Source organism: Saimiri boliviensis, chromosome 8 (genome assembly GCF_048565385.1).
Source record: "Saimiri boliviensis isolate mSaiBol1 chromosome 8, mSaiBol1.pri, whole genome shotgun sequence".
Taxonomy (NCBI): domain Eukaryota; kingdom Metazoa; phylum Chordata; class Mammalia; order Primates; family Cebidae; genus Saimiri; species Saimiri boliviensis.
Window position 1 is genome coordinate 96,270,225 of NC_133456.1, and position 12,303 is coordinate 96,282,527.

The following is a 12,303-nucleotide window of genomic DNA, read 5'->3' on the forward strand; positions in this document are numbered from 1 at the left end:
CACTGAAACTGCCCTGGCCAAACCCAATCTCCACCTCCTTGGAAGAAATGCCGATGGGCAGTTGCTGGCCCTCCTCTCACTTGCTGTAGCATCTGATTCTGGTGACCACTCCTTTCTCTAGAAACACTGTCATGGCCCTCGTGGCCCCGTTTTTGATTCTCTGACAATTTTGACTGCTCTTCCTCAATCTCCTTTGCAGGCTGCTCTTACTCTGCCTGTCCCTGAAGTGTGGATGCTCCTGAGAGTTCCTTCCCAGGCCACCTTCTGCATGGCTTCCCCAGTGTATCTCCTGAGCTCCAGGCCCATACTTCCAACTGCCTATCAGACACCCTCATTTGGGTGTCTTATAAGGTCTTCAAATGCAGTATCTCCAAATCTGAACTGTTCACCTTGGACAGGGTGCCTTATCTCAGAGAAGAGCACAGCATGGACTTAGCTGGCAAGCCAGAAGCCTGGCATTCGTCCTTGCCTCCTGTCTCAACCTGCACACCAATCAGGTTACTAACAGCAACAATTCTTATTAACTGCAGCAGTCCTCTCCAATTGCTCTGCATCTGGTCAGCCCATGATTCATCATCTCCCATTCATACTACTACAACATCCACCAGCTTCCAGTCTGTAATCCCATTTGCTCTGCATTTAGAATAATCTTTCTTCACAAAAGTATGCTAGTGCTCACCTGCTCAAAACCTTCAGTGATGTCCTATGTCTTTTAATCAGAAGCCCAAACAGCTTAACATGGATCATACGGCCCTCATGACAAGGACATTCTGAGCAAGTTCTCTCTTCTTTTCAGTTCCTTGAAGAAGCCAGGTTCTCTCTTACATTCAAGGTTTAGAATAGGGGTCCCTAATCCCTGGGCCAGGGATGAGAACTAATGGCAACCTGTTAGGAACTGGTCACACAGCAGGAGGTGAGCCCTGAGCAAGTATTCCCAGCTGAGCCCCACCTCCTGTCAGATCAACAGCAGCATTAGATCTCATAGGAGCCGGAACCCTACTGTGAACAGCAGATGTGAGGGACCTAGCTTGTATGCTTCTTATGAGAATCTAATGTTTTGGGAGTTCGAGGCAGGCAGATTTCCTGAGGTCAGGGATTGAAGAACAGCCTGGCCAATATGGTGAAACCCCATCTCAACTAAAAAAACACACACATACACACACACAAATTAGCTGGGCATGGTGGTGGGTGCCTGCAGTCCCAACTACTTGGGAGGCTGAGGTACGAGAACTGCTTGAACCCAGGAGGTGGAGGTTACAGTGAGCTGAGATTGTGCCACTGTACTCCTGCCTAGGAGACAGAGTGAGACTCCTTCTCAAAAAGAAAAAAAAAAAAAAAAAAAAAAAAAGAAGAGAAAGAAAAAGAATCTAACAAATGCCTGATGATGATCTGAAGTGGAACAGTTTCATCCTGAAACCATCTGCCATCCCCACCTCTCAAAGCCCTCTCCGTGGAAAAATTGTTTTCCATCAGACGGGTCTCTGGTGCCAAAAAGGGCGGGGATCGCTGGTTTAGAATGTGCTGTGGCGTCTGCCTGGGACATTTTTGCCTCTCCTCTTTATCTGGATGACTCCCATAATCCTTCCTCTAGTTGCAGAACTAGATGTATGTCAGTAACAACCAGCACTTTCTCTGTCATGGTGCTTCCCCTCCTGTGCTCATCTCTCTCCAGACAACTACGTCCACCATCCCTGCCACTGTGTTCCAGTCAAGGCCACTGTCTGCAGCCAAAAGAGGTAGCTTGCAGGGCTCCCGCTTCCATCATATAGGAGTTCCCCATTCTTCCAAATTATCATCCATGCAATAGAAATGTTCTCTCCTATTTTCTTGACTGGATATTTGGGAAACATCTTTTTGCTCTGTAGCCTAAGCAAATTCGGAAATATTACTGTTTTCTTTCACAAATGTTTATTTTCTTCTCTATACTAATTCATTTTCCTTCTCTATTCTTAGCTATAGCTACACATCATTCATCTAGATGCTACTAATTCAAATTTTGCAAATATGAATGACATGAATAAAAATTCATTAATCCTATCCCTGAATATTCATCTTTTTGTTAACAAGGAAACTCAAGCTATAACTTATGAAATCATATATTCACCTAACACATTTTCTTCTTTCAAATTTAATAAGTAATTTTTATAAAATGGAAGATTCCTGTTTAGTTATAATACTTCACATCAAAATGTAAGCCACGGTGAACTGAAATTTTGTATTAACTTATCTTATTCTATTTTTATAGTATATTTAATAAAATTAAAATGCTTTTTGATTTTCAATTCTAAGAGAATGTAGTCCAAACAAATAAAGATTTACTATAACTTTGTTTTTTGTTTTAACTTAGAACCGTGTTCCACTTTGAACTGTCACCAAAAGCTAGCCCTGCAACTGTAATCCCAGAACTCTGGGAGGCCGAAGCAGGTGGATCACCTGAGGTCAGGAGTTCAAGACCAGCCTGGCCAACATGGTAAAACCCCGTCTCTACTAAAAATACAAAAATCAGCTGGATGTGGTGGCACACACTTGTAATTCCAGTTACTAGGGAGGCTGAGGCAGGAGGCTCTCTTGAATCTGGGAGGCAGAGGCTGCAGTGAGCTGAGATTGCACCACTGCACTCCAGCCTGGGGTGACAGAATGAGACTTTGTCTCAAAAAAAAAAAAAAAAAAAGGGTGTACGTCACAGGATCTTCTTCCACGTGCAGCTTTGGTTATTGTTACAAAGACACAGACCATTCTCTTTCACTGGGACATTTCTTTTCAGTTGTGAACCTTCAATCAAGTCAACTGTATGCAGAATACAATAAAACCCATCACCCCAGCCACTGATAGACTAATGTGTGGTAGGAAAGGGTAACTGGAAGAAATGAAAGCCATAGAGAGCAGGTGCAGGCTTTTGTTTTGGGAAGGCTGAATGAGCTTTACAAAGCACATTACAGGAAACAAGCATGAAGGCACTCACCTTGTCAGCCTTACATGATGTACTGAACTGTACATCTGACTTTTACAAGGACTTGATAATAAAAATAAAATGGCTGCCGAGAGTGTTTTAATTGATTCTGACCCCAATGGTGACTACAAATGACTGTCCGAGACTTTCCCCTTAGCTGCTGAGCCCAAACACTTCAATGTCACTTAAACCATTAGGGCCAGGCCCTTGGTCTTAAACTCATGTCATAAAGATGACGTGAATTATCAATAGAGAGCCAATGATGGCATGTAGCTAATAGCACAGTTAAATTTTTTTCGAACATATTCTTATATAATGCTGCTAGGAGAACAAACTGACAAAATCTTTTGCAAGGTGTATCTGATGCATCCCTTTCCTTAAAAACATTCATATGATTTAAGTTAGTAAGAATACAAAGACATTGTCAAAATGGAGAAGCCATGGACACATAAGGACATTCACTGAAGGATATAAAGGTTATTTGTAACCGTAACATGAGAAACAGAAACATGTATGGAGGGGACTGATATTTTGGACTTATCCCATTGTTGGATTGTTTTTAGCATTTTACATTTGTCAACACATTTAATCTTTATAACAATCCTATGAAGCAGGTGCCATTACTTTTTTGTTTTTTCAGATAAAGAAGCTGAGGCACAGACAGGCATTTGCCCAGGCTAGTGCTGGAGCTGAGACTGGAATTTAAATAATTCAGCTCCAAATCCAGCTCTCTAAATGTACTTCAGTGCTTTCTGACATAGTCATATCTAAAATATTATACAGTTAAGTGTGTTTGTGTTTGTAATCATGTGGAAAAATACTCATGTTATGTCTAGCTAGAAAAAGAAACATGAGGCCGGGCATGGTGGCTTATGCCTGTAATCCCAGCACTTTGGGAGGCTGAGGCCATGAGTTCAAGACCAGCCTAGCCAACACAGTAAAACCCTGTCTCTCCTAAAAATACAAAAATTAGCCAGGCATCATAGCAGGTGCCTGTAATCTCAGCTACTCAGGAGGCTGAGGCAGGAGAATCACTTGAACCCCGGAGGCAGAAGGTGTAGTGAGCCGAGATCACGGCACCGCACTCCACCCTGGGCAACACAGCGAGACTCCGTCTCGAAAAAAGAAAAGAAGAAAAAGAAACATGATCAAAAATGTATAAGAGGAAAAAAGGAAAAAAAAAAGAAAAAACTTCTATGCTTAGAAAAAGCGCTTCAAAGGTTTAGACACCAATGTGGTATTAGTGATGATCTTTGTATAATGGAACTATGATTTTTCTCTGTTCTGTTTTTTTTTTTTTTAAGTAAGCGTGTATTGCTTTTTAAATCGTAAATAACGTCATTCATTCCTTTTAAAGATCTCACTATGTTTGTGGCTCCCACTCATTGCCCTCGACATCTCTCCCCCTTGCTTTACTTCTTATTTTCTGCCACAAACTTTTCTCTCCTTATTTCTCTTATTTTTCTCCTTCTTTCCTCCCTTATTTCTCTCCTAGTCCGTATTTTTCCCCCCTTTTTTTCTTATCCTGCTTGCTCTTTCCTATTTCCTTGTTTCTTCCTTCTTCCTCTCCTGGCCCTTCCTCCTTCCTCCACCCCCCACAAAGCTTAGGAGCAGAAAGGGAAAAAGCCCCCAGCCCTAGCTGCTCAGGGGCCCCTTTCCCTCTGTCTCTCCCAAGGGGTTTATGTGAGTAGACAGGGACACGAGAGAGTGAGCCATTTTCTGAAAAAAGCATGCTTTTCAGCATTCTATTTCAGTTGTCCTAATGACTTCTAAAATTGTTGAATTAAGCAGGGTGTGATGACTCATCCCGGCCACTTGGGAGAGTGAGATGAGAGGATTATTTGAGGCTAGAAGTTCAAGACCATCCTAGGCAACATAGTGAGTGAGACTCCAACTCTAAAACAAACAAACAAAAATGAGCTGGGTATAGCAGCGTGGGCCTGTTGTCCCAGCTACTTGGGAAGCTGATAGGGGAGAATTGCTTGAGTCTAGGAATTCAAGGTTGCAGTGAGCTACTGCACTCTACTGCACTGCAGCCTAGGTGAAGAGCAAGACCCCATGTCTTAAAAAAAAATTGTTGAAATAAAATTCTTTAACTTCCACGTTTGAGGCCCCCTGGCCAGTCACTGGTGGTAGGCCCCACCGGCTCTCCAGCATCCCCCTCCTGCCCCCTTCCCTGCCCTCCTGGTCTCCTGGTGGTGCATGGCGAACTCCACCTGCCTCTGTCCCGGAAGCCCTGTCCATGGTCCCTTTCCCCACCACTCCTCTGTTTTCCCTTCTTGATCTTCCTTCTTCTAGGCCTACACTTCTCGTGCGAGCAGAGCGATGCCTTCAGACAGGCAGATGTCCTCAGGCCGGCCTCTTATTCCCATGACAACCCAGCTGGCTGGCTTGGTGGGCCCACCCAAGACCACTTCTGCTGTCGCACCGGATTTTCACGGTAGTAGAAGCAGTGATACCGATGCTTTGAAGACTGGAGTCAAGAGCCCCTACTGCTCTGCCAGTCACCTCTCGGCCCCATGGGATTCACTGGAGGCTAGCAAGGAAGACTGCCTAGGCCAGCGGGCCAGGGCCCCTCTAGGTGATTCTTCCTTGAACTCCAGGCTCCTCACTCATAACAGATCAACTACAGATTAAGAAAGCTTTAAAGTCATCTAAGCATTTATTCTTCACATTTTAAAAAGCCAGTTTTTTCCTCAAATCTCAATTCTTAAGTACCTGCTAGTGAGGAACACTGGTAGCCTTAAAAATATGAGGCAGGCCGGGCACAGTGGCTCACGTTTGTAACCCCAGCACTTTGGGAGGCCAAGGTGGGCAGATTGTTTGAGGTTAGAAGTTCGAGACCAGCCTGGCCAACATGGTGAAATCCCATCTCTACTAAAAATACAAAAACTATAGCCAGGTGTGGTTGCATGCACCTGTAGTCCCAGCTACTTGGGAAACTGAGGAGAATAATCACTTGAACCCAGGAACCAGGAAGCAGAGGTTGCAGTGAGCCAAGATTATGCCACTGCACTCCAGCCTGGACGACAGAGCGAGACTCCATTCCCGGCCACCCAAAACCAAAAAAGAGGCAATTTATTTTCTTTTCCAAATTGTGTTTGCCTTGCTCTGTTCTTTTATCATGAATGTCTGTCTGCTGCTAGGGCCTCCCACGGGCCTTCCTGACTGGAGATCCTCCTGCTTTTTTGCCTCCTGAAGGGCGGCTTCACTCGTGTTCTTCTTTAATGAAAATTCTTTCCAGTTACTTCATTTCCAGACCTATCCAGCTTAAATCCTAACTTTAGCTCACCTTGCCCCCCACCAAAAAAACAAAAACAAAAACAAAAACCCAACTCCCATGGCAAAGGTATGTCTGTCAACAAACAAAACCAGGCAATATAAACAGGTGTAAACAGGAAAGCGGTAAGCTTCTTTAACCTCATCATCCAGAGCTGAGTGGGGCAGGGAGCCCTTTTAGTGGCCTTCAGACAACATTCCTAAGTCTGGAAATAAAGGGAAACAGGTTCCTTCTAGGGAAATTCCAGGCACTAGCTAGCCCCGAGAAGTAAACCAGCAACTTCCGAGGAAGTTAGAACCAGAGGATATTTGATTCCCTATAGAAACTAAAGGTAAGGCTGGGCATGGTGGCTCACGCCTGTAATCCTAGCACTTTGGGAGGCTGAGGTGGGCGGATCACTTGAGGTCAGGAGTTTGAAACCAGCCTAGCCAAGCAGTGAAACCCTGTCTCTACTAAAAATACAAAAAAATTTGCTGGGTGTGGTGGCAGATGCCTGTAATTCCAGCTACTCAGGAGACTGAGGCAGGAGAAATGCTTGAACCTGGGAGGCAGAGGTTGCAGTGAGCAGTGATCACACCACTGTACTCCAGCCTGGGCAACAGAGCAAGACTCCATCTAAAATAACAACAACAAAACCTAGAAAGTAAAGGTAACATCTTAACATATATCCTTAAAGCAATAGCTGAGCAATTTAGAAGCACAGGATATTTGATTCCCTGTGAAAACTAAAGGTAACATCTTAACATATGTCCTTGGGTTGTTTTTCAGAAGCCAGGACTCCAGGACTCCTACTAAATGGATCATAGACCTCAGAGGAGGGGAAACGGGAAACCGAGGTCTGAACTCTGACCACCTTTCTTTGTTCTAAATTTCTTCCTGAAGGGCCTGGAGGGAGGCGCACCTCTGAGCCAGGGCTAGCATTCTTTTCTGCTGACCCCAAATTGTTAAACAAAGACTTCTCTTCCTTAACCCACTGCAAATCTGAAAACCTTTGAATTCACCTACGTCCTGTAATTCCCCACTTCAAGATATCCCACCCTTTCGGGCCAAACTGATGTGTAACCTCCATGGATTGATTTGTAATTTGCCTGTAACTTCAGCCTTCCTGAAATTATCCCTGCCTTTAAAAACCCCTACCTGCACGCCATTGGGGAGGTCAAGTCTTCAGCATGAGTGCTCAATTCTTGCTTGGAGCCCTGCAAATAAATGTCCTCCTTCCTCCTGCTGTAAATCTCTGTGTGGATGTTTGGCCTCACTGCTGCTGGCGAACAAACCTCAGTTTCGTTCAGTAACAGAGGTAAATATGGCTGTTTTTAGACTTTCCTTCCCTTCCTTCCTTCCTTCCTTCCTTCTTTCTATCTTTTTTTTTTTTTTTTTGAAATGGAGTCTTGCTTTGTTGCCCAGGCTGGAGTGCAGTTTCATGATCTCGTCTCCTTGCAACCTCCGCCTCCTGGGTTTAAGTGATTCTCCTGTCTCAGTCTCCTAAGTAGCTGGGACCACAGGTGTACACCACCACACCCAGCTAATTTTTGTATTTTCAGTAGAGACAGGGTTTCACCATGTTGGCCAGGCTGGTCTTGAACTCCTGACCTCAGGTGATCTGCCTGCCTCAGCCTCTCAAAGTGTTAGGATTACAGGCATGAGCCACAGTGCCTAGATGGATTTTAGAGCTTTCTGAATTCCATGTAAACAATGGTATTTGCCATGGCTGCCCCTTCCCCATGCCTCTGCTAAGGCTTGGCTTCTAGAGCCCCGCAAGGCACTCATTCCTCCTTCTGTAGTTTGTCAGAGGCATGCGAAGCAGAGCAACTCCATCTTGAATAGGGGCTGGGGAAACTGAGGCTGAGACTTCCTGGGCTGCATTCCCAGACAGTGAAGGCATTCTAAGTCACAGGATGAGATAGAAGGTCAGTACAAGAGACAGGTCATAAAGACCTTGCCAAAACCCACCAAATCCAAGATGACCATGAGAGTGACTTCTGGTCATCCTCCTCACTGCTACACTTTCACCAGCACCATGAGGGTTTATGAATGTCATGACAATGTCAGGAAGTTACCCTACATGGTCTAAAAAGGGGAGAGATGAATAATCCACCCCCCATTTATCGTCAAGATGAAAATGGGCAACCAGCAGCCTCCAGGCTGCCCTGTCTATGGGGTAGCCATTCTTTTATTCCTTTACTTTCCTAATAAACTCACTTTCACTTTACTCTCTGGACTCGCCCTGAATTCCTTCTTGTGCAAGATGCAAGAACCCTCTCTTGGGGTCTGTCTTGGGACCCCTTTCCTGTAACAGCTTTGCTGCTGGCATTCAATCTTCTGCACCTGCCCTTGCCTCTCCCTCCACTTATCCAACTCACTTCTAATTTTAAAAATCCAGCTCAATTCCTGCCTGTTGCATGATGCTTTCTATGTCTTCTCAATGTTCAAATGTACACTTCATGCCATGCAGTTCAACCATGTAGCCATCTCCTGACAACAAGTGCCTTTTCCCACCTGGCTCACATCCTGCAGGGAACCAGGACCACCATATTATGCTTTTCTAGAGGCTAGTGACATGGTGGGCAATCACTACACATCTGACTAATAAACACAAATAAATAAATAAATGGCTAATTGAGTGGCTTCCTTTAAATTTAGTGAAAATTCTTACTCAAACTTTAGAGACTGAATCTAATTTTTAGTAGGTTTCAGGCCTGTAGGTCGGTGATACTTTATGTGGACATCCTCAAAGTGCTTTTAAACCTCCCCCACAAAACACCACACTGAATCCCAGAGTACCTGTGAAGTTCGGGTGTCAATTAAGACAGAGATTTTTCCTGAGTCCTTTGGTTCCAGTTGTTGAGTTGCTGGTGCATTGTTTACCTCATGCTCCCTGAACTACACCCCCTCCTGTAATCACCCCATCAAGCTTACACAATCTATGGTGCCCAAAGTGATGACACCTCCATAAATCAGTGCTCCTATTTGCCTGCTGTTGCCAGCTGCCTAGGTGATGAATGTCCTTCTGCGCTTTCTTGGTGTTGAATATTCTGACTGATTTAACAAAGGTTTAGATTGTGTCAAGGGCTGAATCTCCCTTGACTCCTTGACATGGAAGACTCCATGGCGTCAAGGAACCACATCTGAGCACTAGAAGCAGGAGCCCATGTTAAAAAGAAACGAAGAGTGGCAAAGGCTGGGAGGGAGGCCGACTTGCTGCCCATGGTCCTATTTTCAGACTGAAAGGCACTACTTGTGTGGAATTAGCAAATTGCTAACCAACAGAGTTAGAGATGCATTCTCACCTCTCATCACATTTAATCAGAATCACGCTGTCTGTTCCAATTCCTAAGGCTGCAGCTCCCTTCTTGAGAGAAAAATGACTCTGTAAGAAAAATACATATATTTGCAATTAGTTCCATATAAAGACAAGATCCATTCCATTGGCTGTTTTCTGTTTTCTTTTCTCCTTTGATTTCTAGTATTCCTCCAAAGCCTGGGCTGCTGAGAGAAGATAGCACCCTTCACTTGTGCTTTTTAAAAAACTGTAGTGAAACAAACATAACTTAAATACCATCTAAACCATTTGTATTTAATTATTTTTTTATTTTTAAGTTCCAGGGTACATGTGCAGGTTTGTTACACGGGTAAACGTGTGCCATGGTGGTTTGCTGTACCTATCAACTCATTACATAGGTATTAAGCCCAGCATGCATTAGCTATTTTTCCCAATGCTCTCTCCACCCACCCTGCCTCCCAACTGGCCCCACTCTGTGTTAGTAACTTTTTTTTTTTTTTTTTTGAGATGGAGTTTTGCTCTCATCGCCCAGGCTGGAGTGCAATGGTACAATCTTGGCTCACTGCAACCCTCACTCCCAGATTCAAGTAATTCTCCTGTCCCAGCCTCCCAGGTAGCTGGGATTACAGGTGCCCGACACTATGCCTGGCTACTTTTTGATATTTTTGGTAGAGATGGGGTTTCACCATGTTGGCCAGACTGGTCTCACACTCCCGACCTCAGGTGATCCGCCCACCTCAACCTCCCAAAGTGCTGGGATTACAGGCAGGAGCCACCATGCCCAGCCTTATTAACCATTTTTAAGTCTACATTTCAGTGACTTTAAGGATATTCAGTGTTATGCAAACCATCACCTGCATCCATTTTCAGAACTCTTTTCATCTGGCAAAACTAAAACTCCATACCCATTAAACATTCTCCCCACCCCAGCACCTGAAAACTACCATTTCATTTTCTGCCTCTGAATTTGACTATTCTAGGTACCTCATATAAGTGGAACTCACAGTATTTGACTTTTTGTAACTGGCTTATTTAACTTAGTATAATGTCCTCAAGGCTCACCCATGTTGTAGCATGTGTGAGAATTTCCTTCCCTTTTAAGGCTGAATGACATTGCATGTACATACCACATTTGTAGACACAGGTTGCTTCTACCTTGTGGCTATTGTTAATAAGCTACTGTGACACATGGGGGTACAGCTGCCTCTTCCAGACTCTGCTTTCAATTGCTTTGAGTAGCTAGACTTTGCTAGATCATACCACACTTCTATTTTTGACTTTTTGAGGAACATCCATACAGTGTTCCATCATGGCTGTGCCGTTTTACATTCCCACTCTTGGCGCACAAGGTTTCCAATTTCTGCACATCCTCACCAAGAAGCGTAATTTTCTGTTTTTTGATAATAGTCATCCTAATGAATGAGAGATGGCAACTCATTAAGCTTCGGATTTGCATTTCCCTAATGACCAGTGATGCTGAACATCTTGTGCTTAGCATCATGTGCTTAGTGGCCATTTGCACTTCTTCTCTGGAGAAATGTCTATTTAAGTCCTCTGCCCATTTTTGAATGGGGTTGTTTATTTATTTTTTGTTCCTGTAGGGATTTTTGAGGGATGTTGGAAAGATGCTGGAAATTGTAAATGGATCCGATAACTCAACACACAGTAACTACAAGCCAAATTTTAAATACCAGGCATAAGAATACATAAACCACCTCCAGCAGCTGTGTGTTATATCACTTATTTGATACTGAGAAGTTACACTCAGTTTCGCCCAAGTTCTGTGAAACTGGGTGCATTCGGGTAAGAGGACAAGTGACCCCAAATCTAGCACTCTTTATCCCAGAGTTGCTGGAGGGGCTATTTGTTGCATAGGCAACTGCCAAGCCTGAGTCAGTCTTTAAAAAAGAGGCATCAATTACTGGCTGGGGCAGAATGACTTGTCTGTGTGTACAGAGCAGGCCACACTGCCAACCTCCCGCCGAAGTCTTTGTGCCTTTGGTTATGATTCCGGGTGGGACTGTGTGTCTCAATGGTTGTAATCACTGTGCCATTTGATTGCTGAGAAATGCTAACCTAAGCCCAGCTGTACTGCATCTGCCCATCAGCCTCTTACTATTAACTACAGATCATTAAGCTGTCCGAAAGGAGAGCTGCTTCCTCAATTTACATCTCCAAAGCGCTGCTGACTAGAATTTTAAGTTACGGATCCAAAGAGGGTCCTCTCTCTTTGAATACCCACTTTTGTACTCATCTGAATTCTCAGACAGCACGGGAACTCTTAACACACATATTTTTAGTGGGTATGTCTCATCACCAAGAAATCACATTTCTAACAGCAGCAACGAATGAGGACCAATCAAAGAGCTGTGGAGTTTGACAAGCCCAGTGCAGCTAGAAGCAATGAGAAAGGCCCATTAGCCTCATTTTACAACCTCAGAATGACAAAGTGGACAGTCATTACGGAGATAACTGGGAACTAGAGGAGAAAGCTTAATTAGATCAAGGTTTGTAAAGATACATGACCTCCCCCACCAAAAAAAAAAAAAAAAAATGTTCTTTTTTGTGCATTTAGCAGAGCCCTGGGCGACCCTCAAGAGAAGGAGCTCAGAGGCAAGCTAAGTCTTTTACAGCCAGAGGGAACAGAACAGAATAGCCAGCTGCCCTGACTAAGCAAGTCAGGCAAGCCACTCAAATTACGCCCCTCTGTGAATGAGCTCTTAAGCACTAAACTGCAAAAGGGTGAACTGGAGATAAGTAAGAGACCTGGTGCACCTGGTCAATGGGAGGACG

The 12,303-nt window shown here is 44.2% G+C and overlaps 1 protein-coding gene across 1 annotated transcript in view; it reads right to left on the minus strand.

Annotated features, from left to right (window-relative positions):
* GAD2 (glutamate decarboxylase 2) overlaps positions 1–12,303 on the minus strand; it is a 92,371-nt gene that overhangs the window by 52,936 nt on the left and 27,132 nt on the right. The window contains exon 8 of the mRNA XM_010341243.3: positions 9,518–9,597. Coding sequence (XP_010339545.2) covers positions 9,518–9,597 — 80 coding nt within the window. The remainder of the gene's footprint in view (positions 1–9,517; positions 9,598–12,303) is intronic.